The sequence below is a fragment of the Xiphophorus couchianus genome, chromosome 22 (assembly GCF_001444195.1).
Source record: "Xiphophorus couchianus chromosome 22, X_couchianus-1.0, whole genome shotgun sequence".
NCBI lineage: Eukaryota > Metazoa > Chordata > Actinopteri > Cyprinodontiformes > Poeciliidae > Xiphophorus > Xiphophorus couchianus.
Genome location: NC_040249.1, coordinates 14,706,122 through 14,733,519, shown reverse-complemented (window position 1 = coordinate 14,733,519; position 27,398 = coordinate 14,706,122). Strand labels below are relative to the sequence as shown.

The window sequence follows — 27,398 nt, the reverse complement described above, 5'->3', positions numbered from 1 at the left end:
TTTCTAGCCATGTTGGGACCAAACAAAAATGTGGATGTTGCTACGCTCAGATGAGACCAACATTAAACTTTTTGACTCTAGTGAAAAAAAACTGTGACAAAAAACTAACACTGTAAGCCATATGTTACACACACACCCTAATTTATGTTGGTCTAACACAAACCCCTAATAAATTATGTAGTTTTCGGTTGTAACAAATGTGAAAAACTCCCAAGGGGCATTATTACGTTTACAAATTTAAATTCCAGAACTGTGATTAAAAAGAGCACATTTATTCATGACTATAAGTGTCATAAATAAATGTTCTTTTTAGGACTTCATAAAATCAAAGACCACATTTTAAAATGTGTTTTATAAAATTGTATTGGCAGGCATTGTAACATAATTTCAATTATTTTTTTTGCTATAATTTACCCAAGTCTTTGAAGTGTCAGTTATTTTTTCGAAAATGAACATAAAGACAGACAAGTTAGGTTATCTACTGTATAGTGTACATTTTAATGGTAGAGTACAATGATATATATAAACAACTGTTCAGAAAACAAATCACCAGAAACTTTCATTATGTGCTTTTTTTCCCTGTATGATCGTTACTTTGAATCTGTATAATGAAATGCCATCATGTTAAAGGCAAAGTTTTAGTCTCCCAACACCAGGCTGGGTACATGTTCAGAATGCTCCACATAAAGTATCAAGAACAAAGTCAAAGCTGAAAAAATCTGAGCAATAATCCTATTTCAGATGGAACCTTTGCCTTTAAAAGTGATGGGAAATGGTTGATAGAAAAGTAACTTTTATTTATTTTACAAATGATGTTTTCAGTAAAAAAGCTTGTAAAATGTACTTGGTGCAAAAAATGCAATGTCTCTTAAAATTGGTGGAAAAACATTTGCAATGCAGAGCACAGTATGTGCACAACTGACTTGGGACAGCTCACCAAAAACAGCCATTATATTATGTAGCAGCTACATTTCCAGTTCAGCATTTAGAATGTCTTAGCTTAAAGTAAAATAGCTCAAATAAAAACATAGCACATAAATACTAAAATATACTTTAATGGGAGAAATTAATTCTTAAACACAGAAAAAAAGTAAAAAAATGAAGGTAGAAAAATAAAAATGGTAAACTCCACATCTACTGATTCCAGTATAAACATAAAAAAACATGATCTTTCCTAAAATGTGCTTGAATGGTAATTAAGTATATTTTAAAAGGAGATCATCTAAATCCCACTACCAGAAGAAAATACAAACAAAACAATATATAGTAGCAGTGAGGTATCAGCACCACATTCCTTTTGTCCAGCCAAATGCTTGATTCCGATTCTGTTCTACTGAAAGTATTTGAGGCCAGCAACAAGGAAGAACTTCTCCAGAAAGATCTCAGAATCCAGGACGGCGATGTGCGCTGCGCGGCCAATGAGGGAGTTTGCTGTGTTGGGCAGGGCATGAATGACATCATACCTGACTAAATTACAGTCCTTGTTCTGAAGTACTGGCAGCAGCAGGTTTTCAATCATCTCAGCATACACTGGCCCTGGTGTTCACAGGAGAGACGTATAAGGCTACTTTCCTAACATGAATAAAAAAAGTGCTTTTGTGTAATATTCAAACTTTGAATTTCCATCAGCTATAGGTCATTATAATTAAGAAAAAAAAACAACAATCAGATTCATCACTGTGTGCAATGGGTTTTTTTTTTTAATTACTGGAATAAATTGAGTGTTGTCTTATTTGTACTATAACTACAGAAAAGTTAATGTCTTGAAAGATTTTCTCCCATCAACTAAAAAAAACAAAAAACTATGGGAACGCTTCTTCAGAGTCTTGCTTCATGTGGATCTTTGAGATTACATGCAACTCTCTAAAGAGAAAAGTGGACAGTGGCTTTGATCTTGGATCAACTCACCTGTTTGTTTGTCTTTTAATGCGGTTTTGCACATCTCTATTCGAGCAGAATGATAGGGAACATAGCGATCCTGCAGTGATCCCACCAGCACCACATTCCTGAAGTACTGCAGACCTTAAAAGGCAGATGGTGAGGCAAGTTAGAACTGTATTTGTATCTGTATTTGTATCTGTATTTGAAATTTACAGCTATAAATAGCAAAGCTAACCAGATTTTTTGCTGAGTTTGTACAGAAACGTTTGGCGAGGGTCAGAGTGATCCCGACATGTTAGCTGCAAGAGAGATCCTGATTTTTTCCATTTCTGCATGAACCAAAGACCTGAGACAGAAAAAAAACATTTACATTTTAGTGCTCATTAGTTTTAACTGTGACATAAAATTAGCTGAACCAAATGGCCAGTAATGTGTTATGTTTACCTGTGTTGACCAGAGCAGAGCTGTTGTACAGTGTGCCCAGATGAGGTCCTGAGAGGGAAAGAAATGTGTGCAGCTTGCTCAGGTAGCATTTAAACCTGGGTCTGGTTAACACTGAGCGAACTATGAGGTTCCCCAAAGAATGCCCCACAAAGCTGGAAAATAACAACATGGAAGGTTATTGGTCAGCTATAATGTGGTTAATTTGTGAATAATTAACTTATCAAAATGAGCAGAAAATCACAACAAGCTGTATTCATTAATAAAATACTTTGATAGTAGTTTGGGACTGAGTAGTTTACCTTATCTTTGACACAGTGAGGTTGTAAAGCTGAATGTACTGGACGATTTCATCCAGCAGGCGGTCTGTCATTGACTCAAAGTCAGCAAATGTGTCATTCTGGAAATAGAAATGGTGAGAGAAACAAGAAGAGGGAAGCTGTCAAAACTGTTTTAATTGAAAAAAAGACCCAACAAAATCTGAGTAAAAAATCTGTTGATCAGCTGTGATCGATGATCAGCAGGCCAGGTGCTCAAAAGTCAATTTTATATTTATTAAATGGATCGAAACTAAGAACTTCCACTTCACGTGGTGAGTTCAATAAAATAAAAAGACATCACATAAAAAGTTAGAAACATAGATGATAATGGATTAATCTTGCAATTGTTTAATTTTGTTCAACTCAAATCCCATACATCTGTAGCATATTTTTGATTCTTTATCTGTTAATGTCCTTAGAAAGTCAGTTCAGACCTAAAATGAATGGGACAGGCCAGAAAATTCTGACCAGTGAATCTCTATTCATAATGGCAAGCAAAGATTTCATAATCTGAATACCTGATTCCTTTCAGACATTAGGAAGTCTATCCGAGCACCAGGCAGACCAAGCTCCAGGTAAGTCTTCACCAGCCTCAAGTCTGCACTGTTACCTGCAGCGATACAAGAAAAGGAGCGACTTTAAAATGGCTGACTAATTTTACCGTCGGAGAATCTGAGGGAAGGTCACCCACCGTCTAGACCATGCACACACACAATGAGATGGATGCCTTCCTCACAACTCTCATCCTCCTCCAAGCTGAAATAGGGAACGGTGGAGGCCAATTCAGGGACTTCACTGTACAGGAAACCAGGGAGCTTTAACTGCTTCATTTCCTCTTTAGCTTTGATGAACCTGAATATGTGGAATGGAATGCATTAATTAGGTATAAAACACGCAGCAAATATATGCTGTGTGTTTTCCGCACTGAAACACACAGCACTGAAGAAAAAAAATATATTTTTATATATGCACTGAAAATTTTATATTTCAGAGATGACTCACGCTTTCATCTGTGGCGTGGGTGCGCATTCGTACCAGTGCAGACTGGATGATGTGGAGGAGGAATAGGGAGACTTACTTAAACTATACCTAGTGCTGCTGGAGGGCAGGTTGGAGCATAAAGGAGCTTTTGATGAACCTTTAGTTTCATGGAGATGAGCAGCACTAAGCTGCTCAAACAGTAGGCGTGGCTCTTGAGGCGCAGAATCCCCAGCTGGATCATCATCGGCAACGCCGTTCACAAAATCATAGCCGTCGCCTTCCTCGTAGTAACCGTTCTCAATCATCTCATGTTCCGTCTGATCCTCATCCTCCTCAACCTGTGCTTCTGCCCGGATACCAAGAGTAATGGCGGACGTTTCTACAGGGCTGATCTCAGACACGTCTGTGCTGGAGCATGAGCCAAAGTAATTCTCTACCATCCCACGCTTCACCAGATCAGTGCTACTCGTGGCAGAGTTACTGGAAGGGCAAGCTGTGTGAGGATCACTACGGGATTCCTTAGATGTCCCCAGTCCACCGGCTTCCTCCACTCCAATTTCCGAACTTCCTGCAGATTTTAAATCTGCTGGAAGTTGAAAATCACCAGCAACTGTGTCAAGGTTGCAGGCTACATCAGTTCTTTGAGCATCTCCGGAGAACACGACACTCTGCTCTTGTACCAGAACACTGGATTTTCTGCCACTGGAACTTTTAGAAGAACCTTCACCCTCATCATCTGAGGGCAGGGAGTTGATGGAAGTAAGCGAGGACTGGACTCCGCTTAAAGCACTTGTATTTTCTGGACACAGAATGTCTCCTGTCCCGGTAGGTCGTTGCGTTGTATTCTGCTGCACAGGGAGCGGAGCGGGAATTTGGACTGTTTTTTCTGTGTGTGAAGCAGTGAAACCTGATTCAGTGAAGCCTGACCCTGCTTGTGGTCCTTGAGCCAGCTGAGTGGCAAAGGAGCTGGGCTCACTCTCAATGCCGGAGTCCGAGAGGCGAGATGAGGCACTAGGGGCCCCTACATCTTGGAACCTGATACAGTCGCTCTTCACCTGCACTGTGACCGCACAGGCCTGACTACGTTGTGCTGCAGCTTTACTTGGCCTTTCAAAAACAGATTCCAGGGCCGACTGCTGCGAATCACACACATCTGTCCGGGTGATCTTAGGAATATTACTGCTATGACCTGAAACAGCCTGATTTGGCAGAAGAATGTTTACTTGATCAGCTTGGATGACATCCTTATTACTTGGTTTTGACTCATTTTCCATTAAGTCGGGAGAGCACTGTCGCTGTTGTTGGCCAAAGGGGTCTTCATGAACACCTTTATGAACTTGTTGACTTGTCATAATAGCCCCAGTACCAGCCTGAGGGCTGCTTTTTGAGTCCAAAGTAGAAAGATTTTTATAAACATCCTTATTACAAGCAGCAGTAGTTCTATTGTAGCTTGTAACAGAGTCATCAGCAGTGTTTCCCATATTTGTTGACGTGCCACCAAAATCAAAAACAGAGCTTACATTAGTCCGTGAATAGCTACTTGAGTCAAGCCGCAAGGTATCTTGCTCCTCGTCTTGGTTAACAGAGCCCTCCTCTTCTTTGTACTTTGTGCTAATATTGCTGTGGGGTGCTTTAAGGTTTTTATAACCCACTAAAACCACAGAGTCCTTGGAACCCTGTCTGGTCAACTTTTTGGAGTTTTCAGTTTTTGAGTTTCTCTTCAGTTTTACTGATTTGCCTTTGGACTTAGGTGGTGGATCAAAGTTTTCTGGCCAGGCATTATCCAGCAGAGCACTCTGTGACTCTGGTATTGTACTGGCTGATGCACTGCAGTCCTTTGAGTTAGTCTTGTCAGTTTTACTGGAAACTGAGGGAATTCTTGAATTGTGCATGCCCAGCCATGGTCCATCACGATCTTGAGGGAAGGAAAAAAAAGATTTAATTGAACGCAGACATGAAAAATGAGTGCAACCATATATTTTGCAATAAACTATGAATCATGAATGCTGTGTTACTGACCTTCAGTGATAGATTCAAGGTATCTATCCTCAAAGATGATTGGCAAAGAACTAACGTCCCCATCAAGGTCTGCACATTCCACTGGTAGTGGAGGCAAGCACAGGAAGTAACTGGAGCTTTTGATGGCATTAGTCATCTGTTGGTGGCTGTGAGCACTGATGGATAAAAAACCCAGAAAGAAAAGGAGTTCATAATTTGAATGAATAAAACAAAATGTTCCCACAGGCAAATCAAAGCTATTTCTAAACAATCAAGACGATGTCTGCAGAACAACTTACTGTAGTTCCTGATATGCCAGTGCAGATTGCCTTGGATGTTCAAGACAAAAGAAAGCCTCTGCAAACCGTCTAACCTGTAAAATAAAGTAACATTAAAAAACAAACTGTGCAAGTACAATTTCTGAGGTTTATTTTGATTCATTTAAATATCTGCATGTTTGTTTTTTTAATTAATAATTTGAATGTGATATTTTGCAATGCATTTGTACTCTATAGTTCATTTTTTGTGGCTTGTTTTAACAAATTTTGTTACATTTTGTATTAATTTTCCCATAAAAATAATTTTAAAAAACTATAAAAATAAATTCTATACATTTTAGGAGCAGCTGACAGAAAAGAAAAATCATCTTTGTACATTAGTCATGACTACTGGTGTTTTTTTAAACAGAAGTAATTTTGTCATTGACAAACCAATTTGTCCTTTACTAATTTGTGGGGAATACAGTAGTGACAGAGTGACACTTATGTTGTGAGCAGCATAAATATGATTAAAAAAAATATGCATATACACCATGGCTGGATGGTGATGCTAAGATGGTGAGCTAGTTTACTGTAGAGATTAAAAACATTTTTTCTGTGCCTTTCTTACAGTGTCTAAACAAAGTTTGTGAAAGAACAAAAAAAATATTTTTTGCAGAATGGACTATGTTGGTGGAGAGTGTGGGTTTTACCGGTTAAGTGTACCCAGATGTTTGCATTTATGAAAAACTGACATGCCGGACTCACTCTTAAAGTGTGGTGCTCCATTGCTAGTAGGGCAGCAACGTGTTCCTGCAGGGACACAACTTCCAGGAACTGTCCCCAGAGAGCCATGAGCAGAGAGCAGAGCTGTGCCAGGTTCATATTAACAAGTTCTGCAAGCTCATCAGGTGACTCCGCCTTTAACTAAAAATATAAGAACAAAAGTTAAACAAATGAAAAGTGAACATATTTTCCTTAAGACAGTAAGTACCAGGAAGTTAAACAATTCAGAATCAAGATGAGGAATTTTTGTCACAACCTTATTGAATCAGTATGTTGCAAAACTCTGCAACAAACTAAGTTTTCCAACTGTACAGAGTTAAGAAGTTATGATATTGCTTTGGTAATTATATCTAAAAGAAAAACTACTTATTACCATTTTAATAACTAAGAAAAATTTAAAAAGCTCAGATTCTGATGACAAAATATTTGCTGTCGGCAGAAGCTGACATCACTGCATCATAGTTTAGTGCCACACCTTGAATCATAAAATAAAAGTTTCTCACCTGCTAAAAAAACTCTTCTTCATATTATCACTTCAATATAATTAATACTTGCACCAAGATTTGACAAAATGTCAACACTGCAAGCAGTGAAACACTTTCCTGTCAAGCAAATAAACGCTAAATTACAAAGATCAAAAAGCAAAAAGTGAAGGAAATCTGACCTTTACTTGTTCACACAACTCCGTTAGACGTGCCTCTAAGTCAAGTTGTTCTGAGCAGGAGGAAGTACAAATAATAATAAAAATACTGTTATTTAACTGTACAGAAAATGACAGAAAAAGAATGTGAAAGCTGAAAAGGTTGTAGTGCCAGATAGAACAGATGTTGGAAGGTACTTTCTATAAGACATGACCAGACAAAGCTGAGAATTTTGATAGAAAAGAAGCATTAATAAACTTTTTTGCCCTTAGTCTTTAAGCATAAAAACCAGCAGTAAAAGTAAAGAAGAAAAGTAGCTGAAGAATTTTTCTCTGGAAAGTGGATCAAAGGTGCTGTTTTCTTGATGGAAGAAACTGGAGTGAAGAGAAGGAGGGAGAGAAAGGCAGGCTGATTCGATGAGCTGAAAGGGTCAGGACATACCTATGTAGACGTGCCTTTGCCCTCGAGGATATGGTCTTCTGAGTACTCTCTCATATAGCGCCTGCATGCTGGGCTTGGCTAGTAAGATTGCACATATAGGCATGTTTAACCTTCATTAATTATCAGATTAATAATTTGTCCACTCATGGGGACTAGCTATGGTAACTATGGTTAGTTGTGCTTTGGTTTTAGTCCACTTGTCTAATGAGTGCAGGTGTTTTGTAAGCTTAGTCAGTCACCCAACATTGCTATGTGAATAAAAGACTTGTTTCTGGAGTTTCTACAAGGGTTTAATATGGTAATGTGACGGGGCCAGGTGAGTTTACATGGGATAACATCTACAAACACACATTTTAAAACGGTAAAAGCAAAGCATCAAAACAAAAAACAAATTAAAAAAAAGATGAAAACAGGGTAATGCCTAATATTGTGTCCCATTTACACCCATAAGTTAAATCTGATTCAACACCCCTAAAGCCAGAAATACAGCTTTGAATTCTGGAGCTTCTTCAACATCTGACCTCTAAATGAAATGCTTATTTACACTTCTTTCTGCGTATTAGGTCAGATGGACAAACAGTATTGTCCACCTGGTTCTACAAGTTGTCGCTAAAGGGCAGAAATGTCCCTTTAGCAATATACTATCAATATTAACTGATAGTATGACATCAGATAAGACAAATCTTTATTGTCATTGTCACAAGGACAACGAAATTCAGTTAATATTGTTATTAGAACAGAACATTCAGAGGGTAGCTGTTAATAAATCACAGGTTTTCTGAAGTGTGGCTAAATAATTATTAAGTGATTCAACTTCCAAGGTAAATGGGACAACATGGGCATTACCCATTTTCCTGTGTTTTAAGGAAAACAAAAACATGCAAAAATAAAAGTCACAACAACGCCATTATATAATTCATAAAGTAACATTTAATACCTAGTTCCATTCGGTGTGAGGAGGGCAGGTCCTTGGTTATAGAGGTAAAGTAATCAAAGAGGCCCCGGTAGACTATTAGGAGAATGGAGCAGAGGTTATGGTGCATGCTGAAGGCATGTTGCAGGCAGTTGTCCGATACCAGGAATGTCCTCCCCTGGTGGAAGACAAAAAAAAAAAAAACAATCTGAAACATAAACCTCAAACCATTTGTAAAAGCACTATTACTTTTGCCAAACGCATATTTTTGCTTTAGGAACTATGAGAGAACACAAGATCGAAAGTAATACTTTATAAATTCAGAAAAAGTATATCTATTTTCTTGGGTAAAAACAAAACTGTCAATGTTCTTCATTTTGGAAATACAAGTGCTAAATTTATTCTGTCTTAAATGCTAATTCCCTTAGAATAATAAAACAATCAATGAGTTGTTTTTCACAAGCTGAGCCGTAGTGATGCACCTGGGATTAAAGAGGACCGCCGCCTTTGTTCTGCCTAAATGACTGTTAGAGTTACAGTACAAAATCTCAGGGGAAGATCTGGATGGCTGACTTGGCTGAGAGAGCCAAATCACTCATGTCCAACGGTGAAAGAGCTCTGATTTTTTCTCTCTTCTTCTATCTTAGCCATCAAGAATCTGACACATACCTGCCTTCTTCTACAGCTAAGAATGCAACTAAACATTACCTAAGGAGTAGAATTGCAAAAGTGTTAAACTAACACACCCTAAATCAATTCATTGGGTGGAATCATGTATTTTATTGACCATTCAACACCACCATTTCTCTTTCATAAAACTAAAGTATTCAAATTCTCTTATTTTACTGATTGTTTAATGAATAAGAGTTCTAAAACTAATAATCCAACAGCTAAATAAATTTAGTAGCATAAACAACTTGTGTAGTTCTTTTTTTTTAAATGATAACTTACATCTGGTGACACCTGTTTCACATAGCTGCTGCCAAACACAACATTCTCGAGAAGTGGGATGATTGAATCTTTGGTCTGTGCGGGAGCATTTCGATTCAGCCATGTGGTTTTCACAGGTCGAGGGAAACTAAAGAAACAAAGCCAGAGTTGTGATTAGGATAGTAAATACTGATAAAACTTAAAAAAAAAAATTTTATAGGCATGCACAAATATTTCTGCTCATCCAACCTGATTAGGGGTTGATGTAGTGCCACAAGGGAAGCATGGATGGCTACAGAGATGACAGATAGATGGAAGTAGTCAAACATGACATTGATGTGTTGGTGGATGCCCCGCTGAAGGCTAAAGTGCAAATGAAGTACGCGACTGCTAATATTCTGCAGAGAACTTGGGTCTTCTGGTCTGAAGGGATAATGATAAAAGATAAAAGGTTTTAGCAGTGTGTGATTTACATTGGCACTGCTGTTAGAACCGCACTGTCATACACCTACGTATAATCGCCATCTGTGAAATACAAATCCAGGCAGAGCTGGAAATCCATTTCATTGAGGGACTCTTCCACCTGAGAACAAAAAACAGTCAAATCAGAAACCTCCCTACACAAAATAGGGTTTGTGTGGATGTAAAAAGAACTAAATGGAAAGCAGAACAGACAATCAATAAATAGAAAAAAAACATATCACTTTATAATTATTAAACAAGTAACAGTGGAATAGTAGAAAATGTATTTGCAATAACAAGTTAAAGCAACACTCCTCTTTCCAAATCATACCTTTTTCTCATCCAGAAGCATCATCACTTTGAAGAGAAGAACATCATTGACAACAATCTCTTCGTTCTTATACAAAATTTGGAAAGTTTTGCTGCAGATGACGTCATCCTGGACTGAAGCAGGAAATGCCAAATCTGAGCCTAGAAAGAAACCATCATTAAATACATGCGGTTAATAGAGAAAATCCTAAATAAATGCAAAATTGTACATTTAAATTTAGGTTTGTTTTAAATGATTGCAGATACATTTTGTATAGTTATTCCACTATGGTAAAAGAATAGTTAAAAGAGGACATTTAATAACTGCCTTAATGTGCTTTAGCAATTCTGTGACTCATCAGATGAGTTGGACTCAAACATGCAAGCATTAGAAAAATCCAAAATAAAAGGCAGTGTCTTGTTAAAAAAATGACTAATTTTTTCCTAACAAGACACTGAAGGCTAAAGTGCAAATTAAGTTTTTTTTTTAAACAAAAAGATTTTATGAAAATTAAAATAAATCAAATTTTCCTCCAAAAAAAAAAAAACAAGAAAAAAAGAAAAATACATTGCAGTCATAAGAGTACACAGAAACTAACATAAAAAGGTGGCAGCAGAAACTAATTTCTAATTGTATGTTTGTTTAAAACCAGGTCTCTCTCTTGAAAGATGCAGATGATGTATCTGAATTACTGCAGAAAACTGCAAACACTGGGCAAACCACATTATGTTAAAAACAATTTGGGAATTGCAGTTGCAAAATAACTCCTTTGTGCACATATGACTTTACCTCCGGGATGAAGGAGACTGGTCTCAACTTTGTGTGGGACACGAGGAGGCACCTTAAGACTGCCACGCATCTGGTAGAACCTGTAGAGGATTTAGATATTTCAAAATGATTACAAAAAGGAAAGCAATAAAACTGCATCATTGGCTTCCAGAACTTTATTACAAACTCTCCAAATGGAGAACAAATTGCACATATTAGATACAAGTGTCCTGTAAAAGGACACTACACCTTTCATAAATGAATAATGAGCACTTCTTTTGCAGTCACTCGTGTAGTAAACCTAAGCTCTTAAAGCTCTGATGAGTCACAAGCCGCTGGAAAGAGCTTCATCAGAGAACACCAAGGTATCAGTACACAGCTGCTGTAAAAAGAAACGTCTGAATACTGAAGATTTCAACAAGAGCAGCTTGAACACCGGTTGGCATTTTGTCCCTCTAAGTTTCTATGAATTCAGGTAAAAGTATTTTAAGAACATTCCAGTCTTGTTTTACCTGGCAGAGAACTATGAAAGACTAGGTGTATGTATTTATTTTTTTAACATAGAAAAGTATTTATTGTTCTACAAATATTTCATTAATGCATAAATAGAAATAGACTGTAGCAGTCAGGGATCAAACCAAAGAGATGATGATTAGCTCACAGTTTGAGTCACATCCGGCCCACAAATGTGGAAACAATAAGTTTGTTACACAATACTTGACACAGTCTGTGCTCTACACATATAGGATCCTAGTAGAAACGGTTACAAATTACATCTGTCAAATATGCCTATTCTTTTACTCGAGACAATGTTATTACATCATTAGAAGTATTAAAGGTTATCTTAAAAATTAGCAATAGTTCTGCTGTGAAATAAAGATGACTTTAAATTTACTAATGTTTCCTTAATTAATCAAACTGAGCCTAAAGTAAATTTGTGGAGCATTTATCTTCCCACAGGATTTATTTTCATTTTTTTGTTTAGATCCATTATTCAATGATTGTTAGCCTTGTAGGACTGAGCACACTGAAATAAATTTCAGATAAGCTGGTCATAGAAACGCAGTTACAGTCATTTTTATTTAACAGTTAGAAGTTATTGTTGTATCTACAGACATTTATTCTTGAGTCTTTGGGATTCTCTTAGAGAGATTTGGGTGAGAGTGGCTCCATCTTAAAAAACAAGATGAATGTTTGACACATTCAGTTGCTAATGTCAAAAAGTTAAGCTATATATACAGTATATATACTGTATATATAATGTGTTCTGAGAAAACCTCCAAAGTACAAACTCTTCATATCAATTGAACTTAAACAGAGATTGATGGATATGCATAGATATATTTAGCAACATTTAAGATATATTTAGCAACATTTCAGACAAAAAAAGTCGGTACCGCCCAAAATCAAAATCGGCAGGTCAAGCTTTTTAAAGATTAGTAATCGGCGATCGGCCAGAAGACTGCAATCGATGTATCTCTAGTTTTACAAAATGATCTAAATGCTTTCATTATAAATGTAATCCAAGACATGCTACATATAAATAAAGTGAATAATGCTAATTTAGTTTACACATCATGACTGTCCATGCTCTTCACAGCTGAAAATATTTACAAAATAGACAACTCTCATTTCCTGCAAGCGAAGTAAACATGTAATAACCTTTTTCAGTCAGCTGACTGGCAAATCTCAGAAACGCGTAGCATTCATCTGTGCACTCATGGAACGTTTTCACACCTACCGATTGGCCGGAATCAGTGGATGAGTTTCAAGCTAGTTGAAAGTATGAAATATATAATCTGTTGTTTTTCTTGGCAAAATTATCATCAGAAGATGTCTTAAAAATGGCACAGGGTTTAAAAGCTTTACAAAAACTGCAAAAATTGCATCCCATGATGCAATGCAAACCTGGCTTTGGGAATCCATTTGGCATGCAGCATTCACCTGGTAGTTATGTTGGGTGACGAGGATTGCATTCACACCATAAACAAACTGTATTGGAGTTCACTGAAACTGTACCAAGACCACTTCCTCCAACCGGTCTTCCTATTCACTACACTGGCCTCAAAATTATCTCTGGCATCTCTTTAAAACGGGATTTCAACAACAATTTATGACAAAAAAAATGTTCATCTCTATCCTCAACCTGCATAAAAGATCTGCAAGATCTCAGAAACAACACATCACTCATGCCAGAAGTGTTGACTTTAACCTCCCCCTGTCGTCTCCATTATTATAAAAATTTTATCTAGACACCAAGATGATGTCTTAATACTGCTTGAAATGTTTTATAAAAGAGGGAAAATTCTGTCTTTGCTAAGAACATTTGAGTCTGCTGAAAATGCCTGGAGGTCCAAGAGAGTCTGCCATCTGTCCTAGATTGGCTTGGTCAATCACAGAACACAATCTGTTCCCCCTCCGAGACAAACCGCAACGCATTCGTTTTTGCAAATCCCTTTAAAGTACACAATAAAATTAATCACAAATGCCTTCAACAGAGCACTGGGTAAAGCATTTTTTGGGTAAAACATCAATGAACTATCATTGAGCTAAGTCTTAACAAAAAGAGAGAACAATCTTAAGCATCCTGGAAGACAGCAAGAGAAAACTCACCCTCTCTGGAACAGGTCCACATTGTAGAACTTGTGGAGCTCCACAGAGAACTCCACTGTGACCTGAACTTCAGTCATCTTGGTCAATACAGGCAGAGGTGCCTAACATTATCTCGGATACATCTGTACTCCTGTAAGGAAAATGAATATAGACTAATTATTCCTAAGAAGCTCTGGAGGAAACTTGGCAGAAATAGTTGAAAGACTGGATTTACAGTTAAGGTATTGTTAATTACATGTTATATGTATGTCATATAACATAATTATAAAGTATGTTACATGACATTTTAATGTTCTTGTTGTACCAAATACAAAAGCAGCCACAATTTGTCCATGGTATTTTTTGTATTTATTATTTCACAAAAACTTGACTCAATACTAATTGAGCTGACTGTGTTTTATTGAGTCAAGCCATGTAATAATATGACAGACACAGTGATATTATTAGTGCTTATAGTAACTATGACAAAAGCAGAGCGGTGTAAATGACAACACTAAACACCAACAATGAAACATCAATAAAGAACCATCTGTCTTGTCTCTATGCTGCTTTAACTGCGAAATAATTTCCCTGCTGGGATGAATAAAGTAATTCTATTCTATTCTATTTATTAATGTAGATTTATGTATTTAAGATGGCATAATAGGCGCTTCTGTGGGGTACAGATGATTTATCTAGTTGTTTAAAAAAAAGTCAAAATATATGACTAGATATAAACAAACTTAAATTTAAATCAAAATCTAACAATGGAGCGAACTGCAGAAAAATGCAATTGAAAAACAACTAACTGCTAACTTGTTGCAGTAAATGTGTATTCATATCCAAACTTATTAGTTGCAATAGAATGGTAAACAGATAACTGGCAGATATTAATAGACAAAAACAACAACAGTGAGAAAAACTATGTAGTCTGCTTGATGAAAAGAGGGTCACACGTTTATAATAGCTACGTAACAGGGACTTAGACTTAAAGATCTGTTTGCACAGTACTGACAACTAAAAATATCTGTTCATCAGGCCGTGATATTACTTAGTGTTACTGAAACTTAAGGGCAACCAATTCCCCTAAACAAAAGGTCAACAGAAAACCACATACAAATACGACAGCACATCCATTTTGGAAACTGCTATTCAAATACATGCAAAATAAATTGGAAACTTTTCACCAGCAGCTTAGTTGTAGTCATTTTACGCCTGCAGTTTTTTTGTTTCGTTTTGTTTTTCAGTAAAGAGAAATTCCGTCTTGCACTTAGAGCTTAAGCAAGGGCACATTAAAAAGAAAAAAAAACTAAACACATATAGTAAACATGTTAAGACGTAAGGCCGTAATCAATCGGCGGGGCAGTTCCTCTTTTTCACAAGTCTGAAGAGAAGCCAACATTGACGAGTTTAATAATGCATAGCGAGAAATCTTAAGACATGTAGTGAGTTTGATTCTATTCCGAATATGACAAGTCTCCAAACCCTGGTGGGCAGAATCTCTGCACCGGTATGGTTTCACTTTTTCAGGTAACAAACGACAGAAAGGCCAACAAAACAGAGGCTCGACACAACAAGGATGAAAGGTATAAAAAAGGACGAAAATAATTCAATTTTGGTTGCCAGTCTGCAACCACGGTTAGCCACACACCGAACAGTTGTCAGTGGGAAACATTACACAGACAGACAAGCAAGCTAACGCTACTCACCATTGCGTTGGCAAGCTAACATTAGCTCGCTAACCAACGTTAGCTCCAATTTCACTTCTGCTGTCGTCCTTTTACTAGTGACTGCAGACTGAAAACACCTCTCTTCGTTCTATTTTACTTTCTTATTCGGTGAAATTGACTTGACATGGACCGCTAAAATGGGATAAACAGAAGAGCGGCCATGTAACCGTCAGACATAGCTGTGCTTGCTATGCAAATTCAGCTAACAGTGCTCAATCTGAGGAGCTGACGGCAGCTGCTGCTCCCTGAACACTTCACTGCGCTCAGCCGCACATAACACAGGGGCAGCTGACAGAATTGCTCCCTGTGATTGGACTGACAAAAACAACAGAGTCAGAAGCAATACGAATAATTATTATAATAATAGAAATAATAATAATTCCTAAAAAAAAAGATGTTGATGGTTCCTATGTTGCTTTTTTGGTCCTACAGGTTAATGACATAACCTAACATATAACATACATCAAAATGGTCTTTTTGAGCCATTAGTTATTTCGCTCTATCTTTTTTTATAATCTAACAAGAGAAAGAATTTCATTCTAAAGGTCAGCTGCGATCTTTATTTTGAAGGTTAATCCCGCCTGGTTTAAATTAAGGCTAAGATATGCAAGATATGTCAGGCTTCTATTTCTAAGACTAACATTTGAGCTTTTTTTTTTTTTTAAAGGCCATCCATCCATCTTCTTCCGCTTATCCGAGGTCGGGTCGCGGGGGTAGCAGCTTCAGAAGGGAGGCCCAGACTTCCCTCTCCCCAGCCACTTCTTCCAGCTCCTCCGGGGGAATCCCAAGGCGTTCCCAGGCCAGCCGAGAGACATAGTCCCTCCAGCGTGTCCTGGGTCTTCCCCGGGGCCTCCTCCCGGTGGGACGTGCCCGGAACACCTCACCAGGGAGTCGTCCAGGAGGCATCCTGACCAGATGCCCGAGCCACCTCAACTGGCTCCTCTCGATGTGAAGGAGCAGCGGCTCTACTCTGAGTCCCTCCCGGATGACTGAGCTTCTCACTCCATCAACAGTTTTTTTTAATTTAATAAGTGTTGATTAATTGAAGACTATTCAAATACATTTTTATTATTAAAACTAATTCAATCTGTTTATCATCAGTTGTTTTTACGACCAAGGAATTTAAATCCTTCTTTCAAAGCAATCCCCCATAAAAGAGTGAGACTTTTGACGAACATCTGTCTGCTTTACTTAGAAAGTGCAAGTTTCGTCTTCAATATATATATATATATATATATATATATATATTTAAAAACCTGCTGCTTGTTTGTGGCAATTTTTGATTTGATTGTATTTGGAATATGCGACAATGCAAAAAAAAAAAAAAAAAAAAAAAAAAGGTTTCCAATTAGACTTTATAACAAGATTTGTAAGATTCCGTATGAGAAGAAAACTGCATCTTCTACCATAATGATAAATATGTTGTCCAAAAATATAAACATTTTCTTAGAAAAACACAGAAACTATTGGTGTTTGCCAAAAAAATAGACTATTGTAAACATCTCAGAAAAGTCCCGCTGTGTTTTCATGTCAAGTCAATATATCTGCTGTGAGCAATGTCGAGCTCGGCGTTGTGCTCTAGAAAACTGCAAACATCGAGACTAATGAAGCGAGCAATAAACGTGAAAACAGCCATGAAAGAACGTGTCCGTAGAGTTGCACCACTAAACGCCATTATAATCATTAATGTTAAGATAAGTGTCACAAATCTGAGGTTTGGGGAGGGGAGTGGGTGAGGGGGACTCTAAAATCCTACTTAGAGTTTCGCAGATAATAGTAGAACACACAAAAACATAAAAAAATTACTAAATTCTTTTTTGTACTGTTGTTACCATTAAACAATCTCCCCCTCAATTCAACCTTTTAAGTAGAGACACATAGTTGATGTTACCATCATACAACCCAGATAGCACATGATGTTAAATCAACGTTGAAAAATAGTTAGAATCGTTGATTTTTGGTTGAAGTCGACAAATGACGGTGGATCAACCATCAAACAACCACCCAATCAAACCGTTGAAACTGTGACATTGAATCAACGTTGTTTTGTGGTTGAAATCTGATCACTGAAATGCCGAAGTCTGATCAATGGTTGATTTTTGGTTGAAGACGACAAATGACGGTGGATCAACCATCAAACAACCATCCACCTCTAGCCAAGTAACCAGTGTTGAAACTGTGTCATTGAATCAATGTTGTTTTGTGGTTGAAATCTAATGACTGAAATGCCGATGTCTGATCAACATCTGATCAATATTGAATCAATGTCAGCTGTTTTGCCTCACCCCTTCCCCTCCTCTCCTCCTCATCAGAGCTCTGGGTCAGAGCATTTTATTACTGAGCGGGGGTTATCACATTTAAATTAAGCACTGTAGAGGATAGTGGGTGCTGATTCCTTTCTGTACATTTTCTTACTTGTTCATAACAATTCTCACTGACTGTGTGTGTGTGATATATTGACACAAAAACATCTACAACTTACTAAAAGGAGTGGAGCGGTCCACCCCCACCGTTTACATGAGTGGGATAGCCCAACCACACAGCTGCTTCGCTGTTGGCTTGTTGGAATATATGTTAATTCAATGTTGAATTACCATCACAAAGGTTGCATGTTTGGTTGAGGTCGACAACTGATGGTGGATCAACTATAAAACAACCATTCAATTCTAGCCAATTAACATCCATTGATTGAAATGCCAAAATTGAATCCAGTGTTTTTCAGCACCGGCACCAGGCACACTGCCCTGCAAGTTTTAGGCATTTCCCTAATTCAGCACACATGATTTTAATTGACATCTAATTAACAGGGTTTTGCTGAACTGAAAACACGCAGGTCAGTTTGATTGAGGACAAGGTTTGGGAAAGAACTACCCAGATAGCACACGATGTTAATTCAATGTTGAATTATTATCACAAAGGTTTCATGTATGTTTGAGGTCGACAATTGATGGTGGATCAACTATAAAACAACCATTCAATTCTAGCCAATTAACTAATGTTGAAACTGTGTCATTAAATCAATGATGGTTTGTGGTTAACATCAAATAAATGAAATGCCGCCAACGTCGAGTCCAGTGTGTTTCAGCACTGGTCCTCCAGGCACTACAAGTTTTAGGCATTTCCCTAATTCAGCACACATGATATTAATTGACATCTGATTAACAGGGTTTTGCTGAACTGAAAACACGCAGGTCAGTTTGATTGAGGACAAGATTTGGGGAAGAACTAGTAATCTAAATGTTCTAAAAGTGGAGGGGTGTTTATTACACCCCTCCACTTCACTCTCACATTCTAACCCCCAACCCCTCTCCCTCCACCCTTCACCTCTCACCTGGCTTGTCTACCCCTCAACCTCCCTCCCCCTTTCTACTCTCTTCCTCTCCTCCTTTGACTCCGGGTGAAACTACTTTTATTTTTTGTGAGGGTTACTCACATTATAATTTAAGTAGTATGTGTTGGTAACATTGGGTTGTAATTCTGTCCTGTACATCTTCTTACTTGTCTGTAAATGTTATGACTGACTATGTATGTGTGATATGTTGACACAAAAACACATAGAAGTCACTAAAAGGAGTTAGGTGGTCCACCTCCCCCATTTCATGACTGGTATGTCCCAACCACATAGCCCCTTTGCAGCAGGATTGGTGCAACCTGTTTCTGAATTTAATTATTCAACCCCCAGCACTTTTGTGGTAAGTGTGGCCAATCTACCTTGATCTTAACCTATTTATTATAAACCAACTGCATTGTGTTGCGCTTAAGTTGCAGCTTGGTAGGGAAATAAGCAGTGATGGCATAATTATGTTGAAAAACTAACTTTAAATCAGATTTTGATAACACTAAAGTTGGGTTGTACACTTTGTGAGGTCTCAGGATGCTTGGTCCTGCTATAGTGAGGCATTTGCTTATGCTGGTATTTTAAAATGAACAGTAACTTTCGCATTATAATAATTGCCTTTCTTGATATGGATCTAATTGTACAAATATGTTTCGGCTTGTTTCATCTTGCATATTAAAATGCAGCATTTTATTCTGAATCTCTTCATCTCCTTTTTTTATTTTTCCAGCTATATTTAAATATAACAGCTTTAAAGAAAGAAGACAATTGTAGGTAAACAGGTGCAGTTTGTCTACATTAGAGTAAAGCACCACCACACTCTTTAAGATGTCGGCTTCTTCTCGGGCTAAAAGACGTAGAGTTAACAAATTATTGAAAGAGACAGAGCAGCAAATCCTCACCGAGTATAAGTTAATAGTTAATGCTAATCCAAGGAAGAAACAGGAGAAATATCATGTTGCAGCCTCTTGTCAGTGCAGGTTGGATGTACTACCTTTTCAAGATATTTCAGACTTGCCACTAAACAGACGACTAACTATCAGTGCTGTGAATGAAAATACTGACTTGCCAGGTGAGTCAGAAGCACATTTTGAAAGTATAGTGGAGGATGAGCTTGACAGTGATGACAATAATGATTTGCTCAGGACAAGTTTAAAGTATTGGGCAACATCCTATTCAATCTCTCTGGTTGCACTGTCATCTTTGCTGTCTATTTTGACAATGTTTCACCCTACCCTACCAAAAGATGGGAGAACATTGCTTGGAACACCCAGAAATGTGCCCATCACTACAATTCAAGGGGGAGATTATTATCATTTTGGAATAGTCAAAGGGGTGCTTTCACGGTTGGCATGTTTGTGTGTACCATCAACTATGACTACTTTTAATATCCAGTTTAATATAGATGGCTTACCTTTATTTAAAAGTTCCAAACTTCAGTTTTGGCCCATACTTGGATGTCTGACATGTGACTACACAAGGTCCCCATTTGTTGTAGGCATTTTTTGTGGTCTAAGCAAGCCAGTGAGTGTTTTTGAGTACCTGGCTCAGTTTGTCAAAGATCTTCAGAATGTATTGTGTAATGGCATTATTTATAATGGTAAGCAATTTAATGTAGAAATTTCTGCCTTTATTTGTGATGCGCCGGCAAGAGCTTATATTAAGCAGGTCAAAGGATTCAATGGCTATTCAGGTTGTGACAAATGCTTTCAGGAGGGTGTATGGATGAATAAAATGACATTTCCTGAAACAAAGCATAAACTTAGGACAGACTCCAGTTTCTCTGACATGGTTGATGAGGAACATCACATTGGAAAGAGCCCTTTATCTGGTTTAGTTAAGATGGTTTCTATGTTTCCACCAGATTACATGCATGTCTGTTGTCTCGGAGTTACAAGGAAAATGCTTCATATATGGTTAAAGGGGAAACATTTAGCAACAAAGTTTCCTTCCCAAACTGCAGCAGGCATTTCAGATAAACTCCTAAAGCTACGTTTCTACACGCCTTCTGAGTTTAACCGTAAACCAAGGGGACTGTCGGAGATAGATCGGTGGAAAGCTACTGAGTTCCGATCCTTCATGTTATATTGGGGTCCTGTTGTTTTGAAGGATTCACTCCCCAGTGAGCTGTATGACAATTTTATGTTGTTTTCCGTTGGAATGTACATGTTGCTGTCCCCTAGTATATCTGAGGAAATGTTAGCCTTTGCACAAAAGTTGATGGTTGCTTTTGTTGAACACTTTGGGGAATTATATGGAAAAGATGAAATTGTGTACAATATACACCAGCTTACTCATTTGGCTGAAGAATACAGGAGGTTCGGCAATCTAGATAATATATCAGGATTTCCTTTTGAGAATTGTCTTGGTCAAATTAAGCATCTTCTACGCAAGCCACATCAGACACTACAACAGGTAGTTAAAAGGTTGTCTGAAACCTCACATGTTGGACCCACATGTTCTAGAGATTATCCAAAGTTGCTTAACATCCACATTGATGGTCCAGTCCCCACACAGTTTATTTCTTCACAACAGTACAGGAAGGTCTCCACTCATCGGTTTACTTTGTCCACAAAGAAAGGAGACAATTGTGTTGAAGTTGGAGATGGATTTGCATTAATAGAGAATATTATTAAATCAGAAGAGGATACATATATAATCGTCAGAATGTACGGACACAAACAGCCATATTACATGTATCCCTGTGAATCATCATACATTGGCACATACAAAGTCAGTGGCTTGAAAGAAAATATAGGGGTAGTTGGACTGGCCTCTATCAAGCGCAAATGTCTTCTCTGTCCAGACATGGATGGTGCCATTGTAATACCACTACTTCATTTAGCATAGTCATGCTGCCCTGCCAAAGTGCAGTATCTGTAACTGAGATGTATATCATGGCATAAATTACCTAAAAATAACATTTATCTAATTCTTACCTGTGCAAATAACATGTTTGACTGGCCAAAAACTACAATGTCTGTAGTGCACTTTGGCTTTGAAGAGTGAAATGGGGATGACCTGTAAGGAGATATCATGAGTAGTTCTCATTTCATCCCTAGCCCTTCGAAGATGAGTAGAGAGGCACTATGGTCAGTTGTACAGTTCCCAAATGGTGGGACAGCAGTAGTTCTAGAGAGCTGGTTTAAAGCTGAGGAACAGACGCTGTTATGGCCCCCAAAACACATAACACTCAAGAAAGCCCTTCGAGACGGAATGCAACCAGACGACAAATGGATCACCTATACGGATGTACGAGTCCTCATTACGTGTGGTGAGTAACTGGTGCAACACATGCACAGCTGTTCTACACAGTCGTGCTGTCATGTTATAGATAAATCAGCTCAATATTTTCTTCTTTTCACGTATGTTTATCTATTGGGACATGACATTACAGATGCAAAGGTTTGTTTAGGAGGCTACATTAAACCAAGTAAACAATATATATAATTATAATAAAGCGCTGGTACCTCAGAGGTCCAGCTGAGATGTTTTGTGTATGTAAAATCAGAGAAGACAAATGTGAGGAGGCAAATAGTGATTGGCCAGAATGAGATGATGTATGATAGTAGCGCTTCACACAGGTGTGATTGTTCTGTTTTTTGGGAGTTGGGAAGGAGCTGTTAGGGTAGTTCTGCACTGGACTGCAGACATGCAAATTGGCATTTACCCTCTGCTCTTTACAGAGACCCTTGATGAGGCGAAAAAACGAGAGACAAAATATAACACCACAATGTGTCCAACATCTGAAATTGAATCTCATGATGAAGGAGCTATCCGCCAAAAAAGAATATCCAGGTACATTACTAACTTTATCACAGTGATAACTTTCCCTAGGGCGTTGCAACTAGAAAATAACAACCACTGCTAAAAGGATGGCTCAAAGTGGCCAGAGTGTCCATGTATTCAGACGGTAGCCTTGACTAATAAGTGTAGTATCTTAACTACAGTTGTAATATTCATATAGTGTATTATCATAATGTTTTGTAGGCCAAATCAGCAGTTTATGCATTCTGATTCTGAAGACCATCAGAGTAGCAGTGCAAAAAGAAAGCGTTTTGCCAAACCACCTGATGTTGGATGTCCAGGTATTGTTTCCTTTATATTGACACTATGCTCACTTCTACACAGTCAAAAAAGAAATTACATATAACAGTGTACCAATAAAAGGACATTTTAATTTGATTGAAATTGTGTTTCTTGCTGAAATTGTGTATAGTTTTAGCACTTAGAGCTAAAACTAATTGTGTATAGTTTTAGCTCTTAATTATTTCCTATTTTTCTTAGTAGATCTTGTTGCTAGCAACTACCAACAATCACTAGCTGATGAAGTTCTTAATGGTGAGTCGTCAAGCAGTCTCATAAGACTGTGATGTCAAAGCAATGCTTTAAATATAGAGCAGTCAGCTGAATGTAAGTCTCACATTTTCTCATATGGAAGGTTACAGTAATAACCTCACTGCTTTGTGTATTTCCTACTTTGTGTTCAAGCTGAGATGCCAGGTTTTGCTACAGCCCACTGTGTCCAGTACCACAGGTTGCAGAATCCACAGCGACAAAGTACAAGTATTGGTATGATACTGTACTCTTTCAGTAATAGTGATGGGTATCTTAGTGATTCTGGCTAATTAGTTAGTTTGATCAAACATTTAGATTATGTATCTTGTGTTTACACTTGTAAACTATTGCGAAATGTAACTATATCTACAGGGTTGTCTGGATGCAGCTCAAGGCAGTATAACCATCGCCCTGGTCTCTCACAATGTGCACAAAATAGGCTGCCATTGGATATATCACAGAGTAACCCACTTTACTACATACATATACAGTGATCTGTGTTGACTAATGAATTCACTTTAGCTAAGTTTTTGCATTTCTTATTCACTTAAAAGCAAACTCCGACCTGAATGATGTATTGGATTCAGCGCCTAATCAAGGTTTCGAAGGTATCAAGACAGTCATCCAACATTTGTAGACATTTTGTGATCTGAATGTGTGAGGTTGTGTCTATATTTGAACTGTGGTCATTGCTCACATCTGTGTGAGCAATGACACCAACTCTTTAAATGCTTTGACACTTATGCATTATTTTTTAAAGGCAAACATAACACAAAGCCCTGACAGTATTTTCTTTTTGCCATTGTGATCTTGTGTATTCCACTCATCAGAGTTCTCTCCTGATTAGATGCAGAAATGTCCTTATCTATAAAAGATCTGTAGGAAACATTTCACACCTAAAGAAAGTCGGTGTCATTTTGGCACCTAACCTTTAAACTTCTGTGCATGAATATTTGTGTTTTGCAGATGCAACCACACAAAGGGCCAGCAATAATGGGCAGCTTTTGAGAGGCAAGTCTATTGGACATAATGTATTTGTAATGTGTCATTTTCAGGTTATTTTGATGTTGCACTTAAAGATTCTTAATGTTCTCCTGAAGACCTCGCTATCCATAAGATGACATCGATGCTTGCTGAAGCTCTTGTGATTGTGAAGGATCTATCCAGAGATGTCCAATTCATTAAGAACAATTTGGCTCAGAGTAACATTACACCAGGTAGCACACAAGGACCAGCAAACCTTGTACTCCCCTTCCAGCTGCCAATTGAAAGTGAAGAAGATTTCAGTAAAGCAGAGTCATTACTGATTGAAGAGACAGTGCGTCAAAAGATGGTAATTCATTTGAAAGACTGATCAGCATCAATGTAGATTATGTCAGTGTGAGTCTTTTTCTAAGGGCAAAATGTTAGCTCTTTAGCTACTTGAACACAAATTGTAATCTACAAGTTCTGAACATGTCACAGAGCTTGTAGATGTGCTATTTATGAAACATTTTGCAATTATTCACATAGATGATTTAAATTTTGACCTAACCCAAATTGGGACCAGGATGGTTAATAACGCTAATATCCATGACCATGAATGAACTCTATGGAGTGGAATATCAGTGCATAAGCATAAATACAGTATCAAAACAAGGTTATGTCTCTGCTGTGTTTTTAATTTACATGATATAATGCTGCTGTGTAATGCTATGCCTTCATGTACTTGTCTCTGATGTAGATTGCTCGACTGGCTCTAGTAGGAGGCACCAATTCAGCCAACATGGTAAGAAGAATGTTGACAACTTGTATGAGAAATGCCCTGGCAAGTCAGTTCAACTGGGCTGGGAAGAAACATAGGCATTCCCAGAGTAAAAAGCCATTCAAGGACACAATCCTGCAAGAGTGCATATTAGGTGAGCTTCCTCTACTGGAAAAGGGCTTTGAATTTTAATTGTAGGAAATGAGACTGTTGGTGAATCAGAATCTAAACAAAGTGAGGGTATGGGATAATAAGAAATTTTATGTGAGATACCCTCTATCGTAATGATGTTCTTTTGTGTCTTTCAGTTGCTGCTCGTCAATTCGAACCAGGCCTAACTGATCAAAATTACAGCGAAACAGTAAAGAAATGGTTTCGCTATGCACCAGACCGGGAGGGAGGCATTGAAAGGCAACCAAAGGGACGGCCAGAAGACTGAAATTAAATAAAATATTTAAGCACTGCCATGGTATTTTTATGTGGTTTATTTCAGGATGATGGTTATGATGGTTGAATAAACATTGATTGAATGCAGAATCAACACAAATGTGCGTGCAGAACCACGTTCAGATGAAGGTTGAATCAACGTTGATTCCTAACCTATTCAATATAGAATCAACCCGAAATATGTGTGCAGAACCACAGTCGAATGACTGTTGAATCAACATTGATTCAATGTAGAATGAACCGAAATCCGGATGCAGATCCACGTTCAGATGAGTGTTGAATCAACATTGATTAAACGTAGAATCAACCGACATGTGTGCAGAACCACAGTCAGATGACTGTCGAAGCAACATTGATTCAATGTAGAATCAAGACAATTCCGGATGCAGATCCACGTTCAGATGAGTGTTGAATCAACATTGATTAAACGTAGAATCAACCGACATATGTGTGCAGAACCACAGTCAGATGACTGTCGAAGCAACATTGATTCAATGTAGAATCAAGACAATTCCGGATGCAGATCCACGTTCAGATGAGTGTTGAATCAACATTGATTAAACGTAGAATCAACCGACATATGTGTGCAGAACCACAGTCAGATGACTGTCGAAGCAACATTGATTCAATGTAGAATCAAGACAATTCCGGATGCAGATCCACGTTCAGATGAGTGTTGAATCAACATTGATTCAATGTAGAATCAACGGAAATATGTGTGCAGAACCACAGTCAGATGATGGTTGACTCAACATTGATATAATGTAGAATCAACATTGATTCATAACTGATTCAATGTACTATCAACACAAATATGCATACAAGTTGACATACAGATGATGGTTGAATCAACATTGATATAATGTCAGTTATGGTTGAAACCCTAACGTTGATTCAACATACAAGTCACCGACCACTTTCAATGTTGTTTCAATGTCAGCGTTCAACGTTGATTCAATGTTTCTGGCTGACATTGATTCAATGTTGTTTCAATCATTCTGTGCTATCTGGGAATAACTTGCAATTAAGTATCGGCAAAGATCAATGTAATTTTCACAGGTGGTGGAACATTATTGTCAACAGCTGCTGAAAGTAACTAAAAAAGTTACTATTAAATTAACTTAGCTACTTTCCAATTCACGTAATCAATAATCTAAGTTACTTTTTCAAGGAGTAATCAGTAATCCAATTAAAGCTTTTTCAAAGTAACTATGCCATCACTGATGTTAATTATATGGAATTAACATCAGTTAATTCCATACAATTAAAGTTAAATAAAACTTCAGTATTGATTAAACTGGACAGCAATTATTCCACTCTAGTTCAGAATTTATAATACATTAAGTTTACATGTAGCAGAGATTAGTTAAAACTCATATTAAGATTAATATAACCATCATTTAAATTTGTTGAAATAAAAGGAAACATTTTAATGCTTCTTTTTCTCATTGGGACTGTATTGAGAAAAATATGGGAACTTCAGGTTATAGACTACTCAAACCTGGATTGAGTTACACTAGAGAAATTTTAAAAAATAGGGTTTTGATTTATGAAACCTTTATTGTATTTGTGAAAGCAAATAAAGTGTATCACATGCAGAAGTAATGGGTTTGCCTAGAAAAGTCTTCATGCCCCGGCCAATCTTGTTGGTACTATTGGAGGGACATCATTTATCATTTAAACCTAATTAAGAACAGTGGGATGTTGGGAGGAAATTTGATGGAGTCAGATTAGTTCATCAGTTTCCGATGATAAACCATAAAATTCACATGAAGCAATTACCACAAAACATTTCTTTAAAATCCGGATCTCATCAGCATTTATTTCTTACCATCAATCAAAAGTGGGGAAAAGCCTCTTAGCTTGACACACCCTGGCCTAAGTTTTATCAGACATTGGGCCTTTTCATTTTTTGACTGCATTGGAACTATGTAAACTGAATACTCTCCAACCCAAGAGAAAGGAAGGAATTATATTCCAAAAGTGCAGAAAAATAAAGTCATCCTGGGGTAATTCCCTGTTTTTCATCACTGTTACAAACGGCGGTAAAGACTAAACAATGAGACCAAGGAGGGCACTGG

The 27,398-nt window shown here is 37.6% G+C and overlaps 2 protein-coding genes across 3 annotated transcripts; one reads left to right on the top strand and one right to left on the bottom strand.

Annotated features, from left to right (window-relative positions):
* Nucleotides 1-345: 345 nt before the first annotated feature.
* Nucleotides 346-15,719, bottom strand: fam135a (family with sequence similarity 135 member A). Of its 2 annotated transcripts, XM_028007194.1 has the most exons (21): nt 15,431-15,719; nt 13,743-13,872; nt 11,151-11,230; nt 10,383-10,522; nt 10,102-10,172; nt 9,839-10,012; nt 9,611-9,737; nt 8,684-8,837; nt 7,747-7,824; nt 7,329-7,378; nt 6,647-6,805; nt 5,921-5,994; nt 5,643-5,797; nt 3,645-5,538; nt 3,334-3,494; nt 3,161-3,252; nt 2,625-2,722; nt 2,326-2,477; nt 2,117-2,227; nt 1,909-2,022; nt 346-1,536 (listed from the first exon to the last, which is right to left on the bottom strand). In XM_028007194.1, the coding sequence occupies exons 2-21, from the start codon at nt 13,817-13,819 to the stop codon at nt 1,331-1,333; spliced, it is 4,167 nt and encodes a 1,388-aa protein (XP_027862995.1). In that variant the 5' UTR covers nt 13,820-13,872; nt 15,431-15,719; the 3' UTR covers nt 346-1,330. The 2 variants fall into 2 exon arrangements, with proteins under 2 accessions (XP_027862995.1, XP_027862996.1); XM_028007195.1 differs by lacking the exon at nt 7,747-7,824.
* Nucleotides 15,720-21,885: 6,166 nt separating this feature from the next.
* LOC114137839 (uncharacterized) lies at nt 21,886-25,335 on the top strand. Its single transcript, XM_028006670.1, has 11 exons — nt 21,886-22,062; nt 22,475-22,586; nt 22,779-22,876; nt 23,076-23,129; nt 23,280-23,360; nt 23,499-23,588; nt 23,681-23,734; nt 24,093-24,137; nt 24,227-24,459; nt 24,850-25,024; nt 25,179-25,335. Exons 1-11 carry the CDS (start codon nt 22,005-22,007, stop codon nt 25,307-25,309), a joined length of 1,131 nt encoding a protein of 376 aa, XP_027862471.1. The 5' UTR covers nt 21,886-22,004; the 3' UTR covers nt 25,310-25,335.
* Nucleotides 25,336-27,398: the final 2,063 nt, after the last annotated feature.

Bases quoted from the DNA above. Each gene is read 5' to 3' on its own strand.
- fam135a (XM_028007194.1), bottom strand. From the start codon at position 13,819: ATGACTGAAGTTCAGGTCACAGTGGAGTTCTCTGTGGAGCTCCACAAG. The intron at 3,495-3,644 runs GTGAGTCATCTC...CCACATATTCAG, and splicing joins CCCACGCCACAGATGAAAGC to GTTCATCAAAGCTAAAGAGG. The intron at 2,023-2,116 runs GTTAGCTTTGCT...CTGCCTTTTAAG, and splicing joins CAAACTCAGCAAAAAATCTG to GTCTGCAGTACTTCAGGAAT.
- LOC114137839 (XM_028006670.1), top strand. From the start codon at position 22,005: ATGCAACCAGACGACAAATGGATCACCTATACGGATGTACGAGTCCTC. The intron at 23,735-24,092 runs GTATCAAGACAG...TGTGTTTTGCAG, and splicing joins GCCTAATCAAGGTTTCGAAG to ATGCAACCACACAAAGGGCC. The intron at 24,138-24,226 runs GCAAGTCTATTG...GTTCTCCTGAAG, and splicing joins TAATGGGCAGCTTTTGAGAG to ACCTCGCTATCCATAAGATG.